The sequence below is a fragment of the Pundamilia nyererei genome, unplaced genomic scaffold, assembly GCF_000239375.1.
Source record: "Pundamilia nyererei isolate P.nyererei 1_Seehausen unplaced genomic scaffold, PunNye1.0 scaffold00138, whole genome shotgun sequence".
Classification (NCBI taxonomy): Eukaryota; Metazoa; Chordata; class Actinopteri; order Cichliformes; family Cichlidae; genus Pundamilia; species Pundamilia nyererei.
The window spans coordinates 989,799-1,009,876 of record NW_005187539.1 but is presented as its reverse complement, the minus strand read 5'-3'; the positions used below and the strand labels follow the sequence as shown (position 1 = coordinate 1,009,876).

The window sequence follows — 20,078 nt, the reverse complement described above, 5'->3', positions numbered from 1 at the left end:
GATTTAAAAGTCTGAAAAAGCTAATCTGGATCTTTTAATTTGAAATTTGAAAATTAGGGTTTTTATCCTTCTCTGACCTTCAACCAGGAAAGTAAAACACACATTAATTTGATAGTGGAAAATAATGACAGCAAATTAATTAATCCTGGTTTGCATTTATCTTGTGAACCACTTTCTGATGGACCGACACCTAACAGGACAACTTATTTTTAAGTTTTTTAATAGAACAGTGCAACAGAGAGGTGAAACTTTTTTATTTTTCATGTTACATATTAGGTGTATCAACGCAGAGTATACATGTACAAATGTAATTTCTTCAAAAATACATCAAAACTGAACTTGGACTTGACTACTAATCAGAAAAAGAAGACCACGTCTCCCAAAATAAATGGTTTTTTTTTCTTCAATGTAGATGTTTTATTTCCTCCTGTTTTGTTTTAAACTAATCTGGTTGATTTCCACCAAGAGTACAACCTATAACAAGCACTTGACGGGTATAGACATACCATAGAAAACACACAAATACATTCATCACCATCGCCTAGAAAGGTTCAACACACTCCTCCCTAATAAACTACAGTCAAATAGTCACTGAGGAGGATGAGAATTGCAATGCAATATTGTCTTACTGGACAGGAGCTAATATAACAAAGAGGTTGCTATTTAAATAAAATCTGAGCATTTTGCATCAATTATAACTGCATAAATGTTGTACTAGTCTTTTTATTTTGAACTAAACCTGTAACGCAGTCTTTCTCTAAAAGATAGAACTGACAAATGTGCATGTTGTGTAAGTTTTATCAAACAGATTGCTGAAATAAACCTCTGTATAAAATATAAACTCTGAAACCCGCACAACAGTTTTCTAGATTTATGTAACCTGTTTGCACAAAGATAAAATCCAACTTTCAGCAGCTCCACTTCACCTCCATAAACATATTTAAGTAGATGGGACGTGAGCAGTCAGGCCTCAGCTGATGCATTCGTGCTTAATGCCTTGTTTTAGATTTAAACCATAGACTGTTAGTCCCTGGAAGAAAACTATGGTTTTAGTATGGAGTGTCTTATTTACCTGTACTGTTGTGAACAGTATTGGAGTGGGAGCGCCTTTAGCTGATCTTTATGACATTTAAGTCCCATCATAAACAGACAAAAGAAAAGAAAATTCTTTCAAATAATTCCACTGTGATGACTTTAAATGTATGCTTTGCTAAAATGTGTTTATATACTGTTTTGTTGTTTGGAATGTACAGTAACATCACAGTCCTGTTCGATTAAAAAACTCTCTTCAGCAGCGTAACTGGTCCGTCTATGCACTCGTACACAAAGGTTTGGGGGTCACTTTGAGTACTCCAAGTTGGGGGTTTTTCCTACAGCATAAGATTGAACATATGTTGTAAATGACAATTAAGGATGAATGAAATCACTCATCATAAGTGATTTATGAGTTTGTGTAGATGTTGTTGGAAGATAGGAGTGACACTGAAAACTTACCACTGTACTTCTACATAGATTATCTATTATAAAACATAAATTATTAATGATCGATTATTCCCTTAATTGTCACAGATAACATTACCAATCGGTTGCATTTTATATAATATCACAATCTTCTCAAAATTCATGCATTATCTAAGGGAACCCCAAACCTTTGAGGTACTGTTGGATCTGTCAACAACGAGCCTTCACTTGTATCAGTATGGACTCATTCGTGTCTTTTCACCGTCTGATTGGCCGACCCAGTCGAGCAGACCAATCGGCAGGTACACACCCTATATAGGCACTATGCAACCACATCAAAATAAATAAAATAAAGTTGTTCCATCATAGCAATATATTGTGAATATATAATTCTATCTATAAAACAAAAGCCCTCTTGTGGCTCCTATTTCTAAGACATAACAGTAGTCTAAATGTAAATTATGTGTGACAAAATCTAACATAACAAATAAGTATCCCCATAATAACATGTATACAATCTCTTATTAACATACTGTGATGAAAAAAAAACATGAAAACCTCCAGAGAATTTGTTGTTTATAGAGCCAAAGTCAAATCCTTCAATAACGTACTCGTCAGTGAGGCATTAAACTCCCCCCAACGTAGCCCAAAATATAAGCCTGTCTGTAGTACTGTGTCCATTAAAAGGTTACTGCTTTTTCATGCACAGCCAGCAGCCACCAGCAGGCTGTCATAATGCCTCTCACTGATGAGAGGGCCATTCGTCTCTGATAACATTCTGGGCTCATTTTCTCACTGAACTCCACGTGAACATTAACCACGAGTTGATGAATGAGCAATTAGAAAAGCGAAAGCTGATGGAAGCTTGACGTCTCATTTCTTGGATATCAGTAGCAAATGCTGTTAATAACTTGATAAATGTTTGTGAGCTGTAAAAAGTACAAAAAGTTTGGGAAGCTTTGTGAAATATAAATAAAAACAGAATCCAGTTATTTGCAAGTCTCATAAACCCATATTTTATTCACAACAGAACATAGAAAGCATAATACACATACTGGTTTAAACTGAGAAAATGTTACTAGTTTAAGAAAAATATATGCTTATTTTGAATTTAATGGCAGCAAAATATGTCCAAAAAGATGGGACGATGTTGACTGTGAGGCATCGTCGCTTCTTTTAACAACAGTGAAGAACAAGAACTGAGGAGGCCAGTTGCTGGACTTCCAGGAGAAGAATAATATCCCATTTTTGTTTGATATAGAATTCTAGCTCACCAAAAGTCCTGACTGTTCTTTTTCATACCAGTTGCAAACATATCAAATGTTTTCAACTGGAAGTCTTCCTGAGCCCAGGCTGTGACTTCAATGACAGACTCTTGCCTGTTTTAATGCAGTGTCACCTGAGGGCCTGAAGATCGCGGTCAACCAATATTGATTTTCAGTGAGATTTCAAATTATATATATATCTATATAGATATAGATATATGGTGAAAACTTGGCCCGTTTCTTCTGAGAAACTCTTCCTCTCTAAGATGCTCTTTTTATACCCAAACATGTGACTGAGCTGTTGCCACTTAAAACCTAATTAGTTGCAAAATGTTCCTCAAGCTGTTTCTTTTAGTAACACTTACTTTTCAAACCTTTTTTTTGCCCCAATCCCAACTTTTTTAACCCTTGTTGCCGACATCAAATTCAAAATGAGCCATTTTATTCATGAAAAAGTAAAATGTCTCAGTTTAAACAACTGTGGGTTTATGAGATTTGAAAATCATTACATTTTGTTTCCATGTACATTTTACACAGTGTCACAACTTTTTTAGAGTTTTGTAATTAAATGTAGTAAAACTTTATGGGGCCTGCTCTATCAGTTTAGTGATTGTAGTCCTCAGATGTCCAAATTCTTTTAAAAAAGAAGCAATTTTCATTTTACAGAAAATAAAAAGATGTCAGAATCACAATATTTTCAAATTAATGAATCATCATCACATCATACTATCTAAATATTAAAGTATAGTTCAGAGTATTTTAGTCTATGGTCATTTATATTTAGCAGCATGGAGCAGCAGCGAGACAAAGCAAAGTATACACAATAATAATAACGGATATGACACTGACTCTGGAAGAGGGTTCCAAAGTAGCTTGCAGATGCACTGCAGCTATTGGCAACTTGAACCAGTTTAAATAGCACGCTGCATTTATATATTTTATGAGACATGCCAAATCAAATAGATGTGTGAAATAGTGGCTGAGCTCGTCCTCATGACCTGCCTGTAGTAATATGGTCAAACTGTTAACAAAGCGGAAAACAATTTTCACTTTTTGGCAAAATTTGATTCTCGTTTCTGGTAAATCATCAAATTCTTGTTTATTATCACAGCAATACTTTTTCTACCTGTTCTCTTACACATTTCCTGTCATTTTGTGCATCGAGTCAAGCTGTATTGTGCATTATTCTAATTTAGTGGGCAGGAACAATTAAATGGTGTATTGTAGGTTTTTTGCCAAGAAATAGTTCCAAATTTTAGGAAATACGCTTTGTTGTTTTCTTACTGTGGACATCCCACAGAAAAGCGGTAGTTACCATCTTACTTAAGTGTAGTTGAGAAGAGACAGGTGTTACTTTTGCACTTGTTCATTACATTTGAAGCTACACCCAACACAAACGGTTCCTAAAACTGAGCCATAAAATCTTAAAATAAGCATGCCAGCAATAACATTTAAATTAATGAGCTTAGGATGGATCTAGGTCAGCTGTTTCTCTCTGCTTTTTGTCTAAAGTGACTCTAACTCCACTCTTTTATTTGTGATAACTAGGTTTCAACACAAAACTGAACCAGAACAAAGTAAAATAAGTATATTTGGGGGTTTTTGACTGTTAAATGTTGAAATTTCAGATATTTCTTTTTAAGCGTGGCCTTTTAATTACAAATATTAATGTGGTCCAAACACAGATAAAATCATCAGGAGGTTTACACATTTTCCCTCATCATTGTAAAAGATGATAAATGCAAAGGCATATTCCAAAGTTAACAGTACAAATATCAGAGAAACACTAGCAAAGAGGGACATTTAGTAACAAGTAGTGAGGTTATAATGATGTAGAATTAGAGGTGATGCTATGAGAGCAACCTGGATTTGCAACGTGTAGAATTTTTTTTCCTTTTTGTTTTGTTTGTACTTTAAACACTGCCACGTATTACATACACAGCAGTTCTGTGACAACTGCAAAACAGTCATTGTGTCTCTAGTTTACGCTCTTTGTCTCAGTACAAACTCACGTTCTCCCACTCCACCAGGTACTGCACCTTCCCGTCAGGTGTGACTCGTCTCGCCAGGATCCTCACTGCCTCCCCTCCTCCCCAGCTCCTGGCCACTGTTCCGTCCCCACCTCCCATTCCCATTCCCGGTGCCCCGCCGCCACCTCCTCCTCCTCCACCACCGCTGCCACCTCCTCCTCCTCCGCCTCCGCCTACACCACCTCCTGCACCCATGCCAGCCTGATAAGGAGGTAAGTCACGTAGAATGAGGGGCTCCAGCTGCTTCTGCCCCAGCTGGTGTTGATGTTGGTGGTTGTGCTGGTGGTTGTGATGGTGCTGGTGGAGGTGGTTGTGGTGATGGTTGCTGTTGGAATTGAGGGGGTATGGGAAGTATGTTGGTGGTAACCTGCAGTTGTCCTCCATGCTAGGAAAAGAGAAGGGGAGGAGTTAGGAAAAGAGGATGGATTCATCTGGATGGAGATCAGTCGGTCCTTCACATATTTTATCTAAGAAAAAAAAATTAAATGTAGTATTAGTGAAGTTCGTAAATAACCCATATATTAATATTAGGTAGACTTTTGGTTTGTGTCTTCTTGAATCGATGCCGCTCTCACTGCTCTCATCACTCTTGCTTGCTGCGTTTTTTTTTAATAATAATTTTGTGAAAATATGTCACAATCGCCCTTTTTCTGTTCCAAAGTCATGGTACTAATAATAGGCCAAAGAAAGTGTTAATGCAAAACAATATTACAAACATTACATTACAAGTTAACCTGTGAAGTTTGGGGTATAAAAATTACTTTGTTATTTTATCCTACTAGATATTTGTGACCAAACTCTGTGCAGACAGAGAATTAGCAACCAATTTGCAAAGCTGCATAGTCAACCATGTAACAGCCAAGGATCTAAACACTTACCCCATCAATAGAGGTTATTACCAACTGAATAGTTAATTATGAAGTTAATTATAGATGTAAAAAAAATAAATGGTTGGCAAAGACCAAGTCAGTTTTTGATATTTTAGATAACTGTATTAAAGACATTATTTTAAGTTACATTAAGTTTATTCTGTTATGTATATTTTATTCTAGTTCCTGATCTGTAGTAGTCAGTAGTATGGTTTTATGAGAAAAACATTTAGATTTTTTTAACTTGTATATAAAATACCAACTATGGACATGAATTGAATATTAGCACTAACTACAGATTCTCTGTGCAGTATAAGAGTTTCATGGTCAGTTTAAAAACTGTAAAATAACCTTGCTGTCTGCTCCAAAAGAGCCAAAATTTAACAACTAATTAATTAATTAATCAATTACTGTAGGTTTGCGCTCAAAAAACCCAACAAAAAATTATATTAAGAAATCTACAGTTAAGTAATATTTAAATAACTTATAATATTTTATACCTGTATTATAAGAGATACAAGATGACAACAACTGTGTTTTATCTCAGAACTATTAAAACATTTGTAATAATGAATGGTCAACTAGTTCCTTTTAAGTTATTTATGTAATTTTAGATCAGAATATCAGAATCAGAAAAATGTATGAATAAATTACATAATTCTGAGCTACGTGCCAGTCTTTGCTTTGGTGTTAGGCCAAGAAACAATAACTGTCAAGAAAATCATTGATAATTAACTTGAAAAAACCAGAATGACTTCTTCTTCATAATGAATCTCTTAATTGCAGATTTTCATTTATATTCTCTTTGTTTCATACACAGGCCTGCGGTGCTTGTAGTGGTTTATTTTGATAACTTAATCGATAAGGGGGGCTGCTCAGCTGCACCGGGAAGATTAAAAATTTGTGCTGACCGATAAAATATGTAGTGTGCGCACACTGAACGTCAACAAACGTGCCACTCGGTGCTCAACTGTCAAATGTATACGATTGGGGGATCTGTCTAAAATATTTGTATACACCACATATATGTTGGCACTCACAGTGCCCCCAGGCAGTGCTTATGCAAAGGTGTTCAAGATTGGTCCACTCGTCTAGAAAGGGAACATACAAGCATATATACATACACTACATTATAGTATGACAAGTTACCCCAGACAAAGTCAGCAGTGAGCCACTATATAAGATTTAAGTCTAAATATGAGGAGGATAAATGAGAAAAACCTGTTGTAGTGATGGAGACTCCTGGAGAGTGTTGAGTTCCCATTGTAGGTGGTGTGGTATAGGGCATACATCCGTTTTGGAGGAGAGCTGTGAAGGGGATTCAGACAGGTTGACACACAATTTCCATCCAGCTGGGTTTAAAAGGAAAAGAATTTATTTTAAAGCCTCTTTGAAAAAAAACAACAACACTTTTGTGATTTCTAGCCTTGGAGTTATTTGTTTCAGGTTACTTACTTTTCTGCCACTGAGATTTCTACTGCCTAAAGAATATGATGGAAACAAGGTTTTTGACAAGTTCCTCGTGTATTTTCTCATTTTTACCTTTATCCGTGCGGCCCTGTGCTTTTCATCTGACCCAACACCCTCAAAGGCATGTTTGATGGCATCAACAATCTTATCATGTTCAAGTGAGTTCAGCTGAGCTCATCTGAAACCGGATTTGGTCACTTTTATAATCATAAGCTACTTTTATTTACCTTTTTCAACTTACTATAATTTTAAGACTACTATTTCAGCCTGACATTATTCAGTTTAACAGCTACTTAAGTATTATGCGTAGCAATTAATTTTGCTTGATTAGCCCTCATCGTCAACAAACAACTGTCATGGTCCGCGCACCTCGCCAGCTGACGTCAGCTCTCTCCCGCTCTCTCTTTCTCCTGCCGGGGCGGAGCTTAGTGTGGGCTCCCGCCCCTGGCCCACGCACCTGGGGATGATCAGCACACCTGCCACTGATTATGAATTAGTGCTACTTAAGATGGCGGACCTGCGCTACTCGTCGCTGGATCGTTGAGCCATCAGCGTCAGTCGTCCTGCAATCTGCAAAGTTTAAGTTGTGAGTACGCCTGAACCTGGAGACTAACTGTTTATCTGTATGTGTGTAGATTCCCCCTGGACCCGTTCCCTGTGCACTGTGACTGAGCGTGAGCCAGAGTGGTGGTGGAGAGAAGAGGAGCTGTTGGTGTTTAAGAAAGCTGTGTGGAAATCTTCCCTCCCTGGACTCCTGCCCCTTTCACTCCCGGACACAGACAAGAGGTCCAAAGTGTTATTTTTCCCATTGGCTTCTCTAAAAATGGACATCCTTTTGAAACCAGATGAGTCACCTCCTCCTCCTAGCCATTATATTTGTATTATTATAAAGTATGGATACTACTTTTTACACAGGTGAAGTGAGTTTTTAACTCTTCTTACATCCATTAATAATTTACCTGAGCATGAACAAAACTGTACAACAGAAAACTTCTCTTATTCATGAATAATTCACCTGAGCAATAAAATGTTACAACTCTTACCTCAGGTTAAGCTCCTCCTCTGACTTCCTGGAGTTATACAGGCTGGCCCCACCCATGTAGCCATGGCAACATGGCAGTAGCTCAATAGGGTTGGCAGCTACTGGGGGTGGACATGCCTGGGCACAGAAGACACACACAGATCAGCTTGTGTCTGGATGCCAAGATCACAGGAGTCAATGAAGCACTCGTACCTCCGTGCTCACTCATGCATTAAGTCATTTCTGCACAGGGAACGTTCTGTTTTATGACAGATACGTCTAGAGACAGGTGAGCATGCTGAAAACCAGAGTGAACACATCTTAAAACTGAGAGGATATCCATCCTGAAGGCTTTTTGCTATTCTTACAGATACAGAAGAGGTTGATTTTCATTTTCTTGCACTGCCTGATGACAAAAACGGGCAGATATACAGTGGTGCAATAAAAAGTGCTTGCACCTGACCTGATTTCCTGTTTTTTGTCACACTTCAAAGTTTCAGATCATCAAACAGATTTAAATATTAGACAAAGATAACCTCAGTAAATTCAAAATGCTTTTGATTAAAGGAGAACGGTTATCCAAACATACCTGGTCCTGTGTAAAAAAAAGTAATTGCCTTTCTGGTTAAATCATGAACTAACTGTGATTAACAACATTTACTAGAAAGCTGAGCTCAGTTTCGCTAAACACACTCAGGCCTTATTACTGGCAGACCTGTTGGATTAAGAAATCACTTAACTAGAACCTGTCTCACAAAGTAGAAGCAGGCTAAAAGATTTCAAATAGCGACACATCATGCCACGATCACAAGAAACACCGGAGAAGTTACTGACATCTATCAGTCTGGAAAGGGTCACAGAGCCATTTCTAAGGCTTTGGGACTCCACTGAACCACAGTGAGAGCCATTAAACACACAAACCTTGGAACAGTGGTGAAGCTTCCCAGGAATGACCAATGACCAGGAGTACAGCGATGACTCATCCAGGAGGTCACAAAAGAACCCAGAACAGCATAAAAAAACTCCAGGCTTCACATGTCTCATTTAAGGTCAAAGTTCACGATTCAACAATAAGAAAGAGACTGGCATCCAAAACCACTCCGGACCAACAGGACCATAAAGGCTTGTCTCACATTTGCCAAAAAACATCTGGGAAAATATCCTGTTGACTGATGAGACACCTTATGGAAGGTGTGTGTCCCATTATATCTGGCGTAAAAGTAACACAGCATTTCAGAAGAGGAACATCACACAGTAAAATATGGCGGTGGAGGCTGTTTTGCTGCTCAGGACCTAGAAAACTTGCTGTGGTAATTAATGATAAACACCATCATTTAGAAACTGCATTTTGTGTTGACTTGTGGTGTCTTTGTCTAATATTTAAATTGGTTCGATGATCTGAAACAATTAAGTGTGACAAACATACAAAACATAGGAAACCAGGAAGGGGGTAAAAACTCTTTTTTTTTTCTTTACATCACTGTATCTTTAAATCCAAATAAATAACAGGATGCCACATCATCAAGGCTCATCAGACACAGCAGTAGGATGTCTCCCTTAGACGCATCATTCCATAGCACATCTCATAGTGCTGCTCTGCGGCGACTCATGACCCATGACAAGTAAAAACATCAGAAGATCATCAGAGCCATCAATCACTGGAGGCATCATCTCGGAGGATGCCACCTAAAGATTTCTCATCACTGGACTGTGACATATAGCACCAGAGTGAGCCCATTATCATTCCCTTCTCCAGCATTACTATTAGGATGGGATTATTATTCAGTGGCCTTAGTCGACATCTGTGCCTTTAAATGGATGTGCTCTGTCAGTGCTGGACTGTCAAGGTGCCAGCGCCACCTGGCCAAACTGTAATTGACTGCAAAGTGCACTTGGAAGTGATCCCAGGATACGCATATCAGCATTCCTTCCCATCTCACTTTCCACAGTACAAGGAAGCAGCTCCTCCAAGACGGACGGGGATTAGCATCAATCAAACGGGGCACAATGGGGCCTGGATGTGCCAGAGTGGAAACGAGTGCTCTGCGGAGCGTATTGTTCCAGGATTACTGTATGTGCACATACATGGATGACTGATGTGTAGGACGACAAAGTACAATGAGCACTGTAAGAATGCCGTGTAAAAATAGTAACCACCGCATGTGATGTTCCTTGTTTCCGTGCAGTCCGCTGGGAATTGGATTTGATGATCAAGATAAATGTGGCGCTGAACTGCAGGTGTTGATGAAATACATGAGCAGCCAAGATTGGATTTGAATTATACATTTTAACTGAGCCACATACACTACACTTCATCTCTCACGTGCTAGCCTTTATGCGAACAGCAGACTGTAAAGCATCAGCAGGCTTCCAACATACAGCGAAAGGGAGAAGAAAAATATGAGGCACTGAGCTGCACTGGGTGTAAAAAGACACAGACTGATCTCGACTGCGAAATGAACCTTCATCACAGTTTCTGACTGACAGGTTATTTGGATCGCAGAGAGCTGTTTACCTGGATGCATGAAAAAAAATTGAAAAAAAGGAAAAAATACCAGAGAGGTTTTGTGCCCCAGGCCTCCTCCCCCCTTCCCCTGAGTTGAAGACAGAGGCACTGACCTGTGTCTCCATGATGCGACGCTTTGATTTACGTGACTCTGGCCCCCCCACTCTCCTCTGGCAGGGTAGCGACAATGGGCTGAAGTGAGCAAAAAAAACACATAAATAAGTATACAAGGATACACACAGAGACAGAGTCCCTGTGTGCAACACTTAGTTTTTACTGCAGTGTGATACAGAAGAGCAGTGAGATGATTGTTAATACAGACCAGCCTAAACATCATTTGTCTGGCAATCTGTTTCTTCCTCTGTGCTTAAAACTGACCTTGTTTATAAAAGCTGCAAAAGCTAAAAGCTAAAATCTCCACTGCATGCTTCCATGACTGGCCAGCATATACTTGTCGTTATACTATAATTAGAACTTTATCAGTCTTAGGAATTGAAATGTGTCTTTTGTCCTAAAGGCAATGATAAAGAAAAGACCGAATAGTCATTAAATGAAGAGATTTATCCTTCTCGTTGTGTGTTTTTTTTTTTAGCAAATAGCACGGCAGTCTGGTCAGTGGATTATAAGAGAGTATAAAGCTGACATTCTGTTGTAAGGAGGATATCTTAGAGGATATCTTATGAAGTGTTAATATAAAAAGGTTTATATTCTGGGGAGAAATAACATTACAATCTGCACATATAACTTTAATATTTCTGGTGTGCAAGCTGAAATTCAATAAGAATCTGTTTGCAGTACTTTGCAGAAAAAGATGACAATTTCACCAAAGCCAATTTAAAGAAAACCATGACATTAGTTTTAGAGCTCAATTCAGTCTGGGTCACAAAAGAAAGGGTACATATAAAAAAGAATTACAGTAAATATTGATGTGTTTTTTTTTTATCTCATAAGAGCTTTATTTTCTGTACTCGGATTAACTCGTGAAAGTGGCCAGTTTTGTATTTTTCTCATGCAACACAATTATATGAATTATGTATAAGAAAAATACACGCAACAAATACAAGTCACGAACACAAATCATTATCATTTTTACTGAAGACAATAGAAATGCTGATATCTGATGTGAATGGTGCTATTAGACCACGGCTCACACGACCCAGTAATTGTTTAGATATCGTCCTCTGAGGTGCACGGATATCTAAATGAAATGTTGTATGTCAGCAAAAGTCTTTGCTCAATGTTCAAGGATGCTCAGATGGTCATCTCCTCCTGTCAATCAGCAGCACAACTTCACTTATAAGATCCGGATGGTTTAATAAATATTATCCTTCAATATTGAGCTGATTGGGAGACAAATCTGAAGACAAATCTTTGAAGGTCTCAGTGTACCCAGCAGATATCTTGAACAAAACTTCCTATTCAGTCAGTTCAGATCGTGTTAACTATCAAAAAAGCTAAATTGCTAAAAGCTACAGTGTTTGCAGATTATGGATTCAAATATATAAGAAAAATGTAAAGATATATAAAATATAGAGCTATGCATAGAACATTCTTTCCTCAAAATCTGATATAAAACACCAACTTATATATCAGCCTTTACATGCCTCCCCAGCTTGGTGCTACTAAGCAATCACATCCCATGTTGCTTTAACAAAATAACCAATTGATGTCTTTTGTAAGTACTTTAAACCTAATACTGAGAACAATGTCCATTCAGATGTCTCAAATGTCCGTCAGTATCCTTTAATATCTGCTTTCTTTACTGCTGGCTCCCTCTATAAGATGAACAAACGATATCTCTTAAAAGGGATGCACTGCTTAATGCTTCTGATGTGGCTGGCTGCTCATTTATAGAAAACTGACAAAACTAGTTGAACCAACAAACCTGCTGTCTGAGCAGAGGGAATTTGTAGAAATTTGGGTACGCAAAGACAATGCGTGTTACATCTCTAATATACATATCTGGATTCTGTTCGGATAAATTTTAAATTTGTGTTTCATAAATCATACGATGGTTTTGTGAAATGAAAATCCTCCCTTCAAGACTGCTCCACTCTGCAAATGATTCCATTGTAATTCAGTCTCAATACGCACCAGCTAAGTACTAAAAATGATTTATGATGTCTATGAAATCTACAGGACACGTGCAGATGCATGTGCACACACACTTGGGTAGATAATCACACGAAAGCACGCAGGGGAGCTTTCTGCTCTTTTAGGAAAATATTGAGACGCTGATACTTGTGCTGCTATATGAAAATTGCAGTCTTTTGATTCCTAAGTTAATTGTTCATGCATAATGACTATATGCCCTGTGGGAATCTCACAGCTCTTACTGAGATAAGAGCCAAAAATGAGAGACAGTGTCCTTACTCTGACCTTCTCCGGTGCGTGATGTTGATAGGTGGGTCGGTGATGAGCGGCGACGAATCGGACGTCAGCGGTGGAGGGGCTCGAACCTGAAGCCCAAAAAGACACTTTTTCTTCTTGATCTCCTTTCCAGAGACAAACCTGGGAAACACGGAAAAACATCTTCTGTCTCCAGCTGGTTCTTAAACTGTATCATCACCTTACATGTGTGTGTGTGTTTCTAGCAGTCCTCTGTGATGTCAACATTAAGCTTTAAATTGTGTAACACAATGTACATATTCTCCTGATGAAAAATTAGACTCAGGAGCATTTCAGAGGTAGTGACTGCGTAATTAACTTGTACATAATTAGAGCAGAGTCTGCCTGGAGAAAACTGCTGTTTTTTGGCCACAAGGTTTCTCTGTTTTTTCAAATATTCAAAGAAAATTTGCTCATATTAACTGCTAGACTGTTTTTAAATAATTAATACCAACGATTCCTGTCCAGCTAAACCAAACAAGTATCAAAAAGTTGTACTTTTAATCTGGTCTAACTGGCAGCCACAGTTCACTTGCTCTGTATGCAATACACCTCGCCAGTTTGAACCTGCACGTCCAACGCTACTACCTTCAGTGCACTAAGAAAAGTCTTGTATTCATAAAGTGATACTCATCACTCCAGTCATGTGTGGTTGGTGTTTATTCTTCTCATCATATGCAATGACTTACCTGTCCTTGTGGGAGTTCAGAGCGTTGAGGAGATTGTGACAGCGGTCTTGCCTTGGCGTGTCAGAGAGCTGGAGGACAGACAGGAATGAAAAATCAAAGCTGTGTTTACACAGTAGGTGACCACCAGACAGAAAACCTCTAATGCATACAATCACTTTGTTTTACAGTTTCTGACAGCAATAATGTTGTTAACTACTTTGGCTATATGGCTAAAAATCCCTGTTGTACATGTCAAATTTGATACTAAGAACAACTTAAAGGAGAACTCAAAACCTCAGACACATAGACAGGAAACTCTTTACCTTCCTGCTTATTCTCCTGGGGGGAAACTAGACTTTTTACATGGTGCTATGACTTTAGCACAGATGTTAATAAGAGATGAGTGATTCCTTATGAGGGATATTTGTCCCCTAGTAGGATAAATGAACATATAATAATGATATATTTTTTTAAAAGCCCATCTAAATGTGATAAATTGTAGGGACTGTGATCTTAAATTCCCCTGTATGCAAATATGTGGCTATGGTAAGCTAGAAATACTGGATAAATGTAAAAGTTGTCTTTGAGTAACTAAAATACAACATGTGTTTATATTCTGGATGAAGAGCTGAAACAGTTATCTAAAAGGACTGGATAACCTGTTGGAAAATGGTTGAAATATGTATCTGAAACAAAGGATAAAGAACTGAGATAGCGAGCTGAAACACTGTAAAGTGCCAATATATCAATCTGTGAATGAAATACTGGGAAATATTATAAAATTAACCAATGACAATAGAAGTTTATTTTTCAAATTAAACCGATTCTTGCTAGACACATGTTGCAAGAATGAATGAAAATGTTTGAAAAATCCATAATTGGTGCACAAAGACAAAGGAAACTATGAAAAACAAAGATGGATTCACATGTGAAATACAGTAAAAAAAGACATTTAGATTTACGAGAGGAGTACTGTACTAAAAACAGACCTACAGAAACTTTTGAGTAAACAGTTTGTTTGCTTCATTTCTTATAAGCAATGTATTAACTGTTGAAATAGTTCGCTGAAAATAATCAGTGGACATTTAAAATGGTTAAGCTGCACAGTACTGCATACAGTACTGAACTACTCAACGCTTTAGCTTAAGGCAGCTAACCCATTCAAAACAGTAATAATTGTCACTTGGTGATAGTGGAGGAGAGTTCAGTTAATCTGATACGGCTGTGGGGGTCTATTGGCCAAGTAAGGTCACTAACCGCTGTCCTAGATCAACACTGAATTTTTAACTTGGTGTTCTCCTTTAAGCTTACATAGAGGTCATACATTTTTAACTTTAATTTTACTTTAATGCTGGTTAATAGGCTTTAAGTCTCAAATGTAAGAAAAAAAAAAAGCCTGGCAGCATTTCACATCATTTCATCATGGTCCTGAAACAGGGAAATATCAATACCGCGCCTAGCAGCAACGAGTCCCAATTCTCATTGGTGAAGGACAGGATTTCATGGTCAAAATCAAAGTATTTCCTCTTGCAGCACAGCGAGAGATGGTAGAGTACTAAATGAGCCAAATCCACCCTGCATTTCAAAAGAGTAAGAGTCCGTTACACAAGACACAGGTAAAATGCAAAAACAGCACGGACATAAACAATCAATATTTGGTGTCATTTTTTGTATATTCTTTTCAATGGACACAATTTATATTAATTTGTGTGTCAACCAGACGTGATTACCAAAAATGGGTGGAATTAATTCTTTAAAATGTATTTTCTGTTTCTGTTCATATTCATTGGCTGTAAAAATGTCAGTAAATATGTTACAGTCAAAATGTCAAAATCACCAAGTCATGGGGAGTCTTTGGATTGTCTCTGGTCCCTTTGTACATACAGAGCACTGGAACTGATAAAACCTAAAACAGAAGAAAAAAACAAAAATTCAGACAAGCATCTCAGGTTATTCCTAAAAAATCATTTCTTTTACTCTTGATGAGTTTGTTTGTGTAATAGTTACCTATGGCAAGGAGGTCATGTAACTTTTTTTTAGGGTTATGATTACAGAGAGGTGGGGCTTCACCCAAAACATAAGTGATTTGGTTACATTTCACTGTGTGTTATACTTGTATAACTATACATGTGACAAATAAGGAACCTTGAACCTTGTGTTTTGGATCACAGGGACACATTAGAACTGTTGAATGATGAAAAAGGTGCGCTTGCAAAACATCTCCATGAAATTTTTTTTAAAAGGGAGGGGAATTTTCAACTCTGTCAAGAGGTAAGCATCTTTATTTATTTATTTATTTTTTTACAAAATAGCTAATCCTTTTGTTTATTATTTGCAGAATCAGTATTTCTTTTTGTATCTAGATATATTAATCCAGGGAACTATGTTACGTCTTGTTGAGCGCTTATTAATAACTTCAAGTGATTGATACGTGTGGGCTTTGTATTCTTTCATTTTCAGTCATGTAACAAAGGTCACGATCCCCTGCCGTCTGTGTCCCCCTATCTCTGTTCTTCGTGTTTCATTTCAGCACTAGTTATTTATCTTTAGTTCCTGCTTTACTTTGAAGATTTGTTTCATTATGTGGCTTTTTGGTTTGTTTGTTTTTTAACTTTCTGCTGTTATCCCCCTCCCTCCTTGGTGATTATCTGCCCTGCCCCTATTAGTTTTACACACCTGTGTCTCATTTCTAGTCACTGCTGAGTGTGGATATATATTTCTGCCTTCTCCTTGTCCGCTGTCAAACTGTCTGTCTCGATTCCTCACACCCTTCTTTTTGGAGCCAATGACTTGCTTTTTCTTGAATATTTTGCCATCTTTGCCTACTACATTTGCGTCCTCTCGCCAATCTAGGACATAAATCTTCACAGTTTTTCCACATTTTTGCTTTCCTTGCTATCTATAGATGTCTTCTCCAGACATTTTATCATATAAATCAAGCAGAACTGGAAATAAAGGGACAGGTGTATCGTTTTTCCACTATAATAACATTCTGCCCCGAATGACCCTGAAACTGAACTCACACAACAACAACACTGTGTGCATCTGTCCTTCTATATGCATGAAGGTCACTGGGTAAGATGAAGCGCAGACATGGTATGACAGCGGTGCATGCTTACTATTCCAACTGTGAGCTCAGTCTTCACTCTTCCTCCATCACCTGCTCAGCAGATGTTGTACCAATCCGGCCTCACTCCCCCCGGCTGTCAATCTAAATCTAATCCCTCCTTTTTTTCCCTCTCCTCTTCAGACAGGTTCGGCGGTAACACAGTGTCAGGAAGGGTGTGAAACCCAGTTGGCTAGCACAGATGGTTAATGACAATAATAACTTAATGGATGGACACATTTTATTACACGCATGGGATGCAGCCTATGAAACCACACAGTGATCAGCAGCTTGCATATCCACCCAGCATCACATCTGAACTAATAGCTGTGAGGTGATATGCCTGCTTAGTGTCTGTCACCGTCCCTTTGCTCTCAGTATGTAATGAGCTGTTGTCCTTGTAGAGCGAGTCACAGAGTACATTAACAGGCACACTAATAATTTAGTCTTAAGCTAATTAAGGCGCTTCTCTGATGAGTGAAGCTGTCATGTGGACAACTTTATCTGTTTGCCTTAAATAGACTCTGTTTATCTGCTTATCTCAAATAAACTGAGACAATCAGCTAATTAATAATATTGATAGTGGATTCACACTTTGTTATGGATCTGTTTAAAATAACAAATTTTACTGTTTGCTTCCAGTTTCATAAATGTGCAGATTTTTTCTCTATTTGTATATTTTTAAGTAAATATAAAGCATATGGAATATTTGAGATTGCCTTTTGAGCCACTGAGAAGCTGTGCTACATGTGTGTCATTCAACAACAACAAAATAATCAACAATAGAAAATGTATGCCGAGTAGAACACAGGTACTTTCTGTGCAGGGTAATTCCATACTTAAAGAGGCTGGATCGAAAAGTAAATGATATTTGGTAAGCAGTAATAACGAAAAAACAATGTAAACTAAGCTATGCTTGAAATTACAGACTTACTTGATCCAATTATAGATCGTGACTAATACACCACCTTAATATTGATGTTGACTGTTTATTAGCAGATAAGGAAAGACAAAGAGGATTAAAAATGTCTTGCTTTGTTTTTCTTAATTTATATCCTTATCGTTAATTTAAGTTTCAAACATTTTGATTGAGTTCTTAATTGAGTTGTTATTTATTTTGATTTTGTCTTTTTTATTTGTTAAAATGTGCATCATTGCTTTACTGTTTTTATCAAGCAAGCCAAAAAGTTTTTTGCAGTCATATAATTATCAGAATTGATGTACCTTTACCCTCAAGTATCAACATCTGCTTCAAACGTCCAACAAAATCTAACAAATAAGTTATAACCCTCCCGGGAAAGTTTTAAAAAGTGCACATAAACAAATGCATTATACTGTAATGTGTTAGCTGCACAAAATTTCAACATAATTATGAGTATACTGTCAGCTTTCTGCAGCGATACCCTGTAATGTACCTGTCCCCATACAGCAAAGGCTTGGTTAGACACTGCGTGCAGGCCTCGTGGAACCACTGACCACAGCTGCCACACTGTAACATCTTCAGGTTCCACCTGCAACCCAGTCACAAGAAAGAAACAGCAAGAGAGACTTTAAACACACAAATGAATGAATGAATGTGTCCAGCAGCATAATTGAGTGATGGCTACCGAATGATGACTGCAGCATTTCATAAGACGTGTCTTGTGGTCCCACGACTCACAGTTGGGCGTTTGCTTTATTCTACTTGAGGTACTACATAAGTACTACATAGGAGCTAGCCAAAGTGTGCATTTAAAAGATAGCTTGGAGTACTTTTATTTTATTGATTGCATATCTGACTTGATCTTTGGTACATAGAATTTCACTCAAAGAAAGCCAGTTTCAACTGACTGAGACACGTCAGATGCACTGCGTGCGCTTTATAAATAACCCACAATACGCCTTTGAGATATCTGAGTTCAAGCTTTGTGGGAGAATGAAAAAAGTTTATGAGCATACACAAAGTGTACAGTCAAACTTAAAACTGGCCTCTGCAGTGTCACTCACTCTCCAGGTCCGGCACAGTAGCAGTAACACTGCTGCTGATTGGTCAGGTGCTGTGGGTCCCAGTCCAGGGATGACAGCTGATAGGGTAGCCGAAGTTTCATAAACTGCATGAGCCGGGCAAAGCGCCCCCGTTTGAGGGCCCCCCCTCTCTGTGAATACAATTTGAGGACAGAACTGATTGGTTTGCGACCTCTGAAATCACTGTCATGTCAGAGCAGCGAGGGAGACGGATCACATGCGATGGGGAGAAGGCAATTCGTTTCATTTTATTGTAGGTCAGCTGTGAGAGATAGTGTCCGAGGAAGCGGAAGTCTGGACAATGAGATATGGACATTGACCGATTGACAATTAAGTGAGTGCCTTCTCATCTCATATCTACAGAACTGGAGCACATGTGATTGATTGACTTTAAATGTACTTTTCTCAACTCCAGTGTAGTTTTTCAGCTTCATAGCTATTGATTGTTCATGATTTCACTGACATAATGTAGAACATCTAATACTCAAGTCAATACTGAGAGAATTAGTGCGCTTTTACCTCGAATAAACCCATTACCTGCCACACACAACAGGGTAGCCGCAGCACAGCTTGATATATTTGACTGGATTTCTCCTATATTACGCACTGAATGTTTTTCCCCCCAGCATGTGAAACGTAGAGATTAGCCGTCTGACCTTGGTTGCGACTGCAAAGACACATTGCCGACATATCCACGAATCGCTGTCAGCTTCCGGTTCGATGGTTGGCGTGTGACACTCTGGATGATAACCTGTAATGGGAGGAGGAGGCAGAGCGTTTAATTCGTGTTTACAAGACACACAGCCGGAGTGACAATAATGACAGAGCAGCTCCATGTTTAGTGCCAGTTTGTTTCAGCTGCACGCAAAACATTTCACTTACACTATTTGCATTTAGAGAGAGAAACGTAGCGAATATGTTTGTCTGCTTTTTCCTCAAAAACAAACTGTCAGAAACCGTGTATGCATGACAGAGCTGTGAAGACATGACGCTAAGATTTGCTGTCATTGCTGTGACAGTTTTAAAACTTCCCCCCACTTGCACTTCAGTATATCGTAGCTTAAAGGTCCAAATGGAGTAAAACACTAAAATGCATGACCTTCACTGTGCAGAATATGCATGTGTAGAGGCCAACACTAGCCTGCTACTTTCTGAAATCTTATGAAGTGGGAAAATTTCTCAGTCCTAACTGAAAATAACACTTTAAGACAGCCACATGTGAGCATGAGTAACCTTTCTGAAAGTCAATCATGGTCCATCACTTTGTACCTTTAAAAAAAAATTAATATA

The 20,078-nt window shown here is 38.2% G+C and overlaps 1 protein-coding gene across 1 annotated transcript in view; it reads right to left on the bottom strand.

Moving 5' to 3' along the window:
- Window positions 1-1,338: 1,338 nt before the first annotated feature.
- phf1 (PHD finger protein 1) overlaps window positions 1,339-20,078 on the bottom strand; it is a 21,731-nt gene continuing 2,991 nt past the window's right edge. The window contains exons 5-16 of the mRNA XM_013913583.1: window positions 19,445-19,539; window positions 18,771-18,919; window positions 18,200-18,295; window positions 15,516-15,584; window positions 15,130-15,253; window positions 13,700-13,767; window positions 13,002-13,133; window positions 10,736-10,814; window positions 8,139-8,254; window positions 6,847-6,933; window positions 4,909-5,141; window positions 1,339-1,370 (exon numbers count right to left, since the gene is read on the bottom strand). Of these exons, the coding sequence (XP_013769037.1) occupies window positions 1,339-1,370; window positions 4,909-5,141; window positions 6,847-6,933; window positions 8,139-8,254; window positions 10,736-10,814; window positions 13,002-13,133; window positions 13,700-13,767; window positions 15,130-15,253; window positions 15,516-15,584; window positions 18,200-18,295; window positions 18,771-18,919; window positions 19,445-19,539 (1,280 nt within the window). The remainder of the gene's footprint in view (window positions 1,371-4,908; window positions 5,142-6,846; window positions 6,934-8,138; window positions 8,255-10,735; window positions 10,815-13,001; window positions 13,134-13,699; window positions 13,768-15,129; window positions 15,254-15,515; window positions 15,585-18,199; window positions 18,296-18,770; window positions 18,920-19,444; window positions 19,540-20,078) is intronic.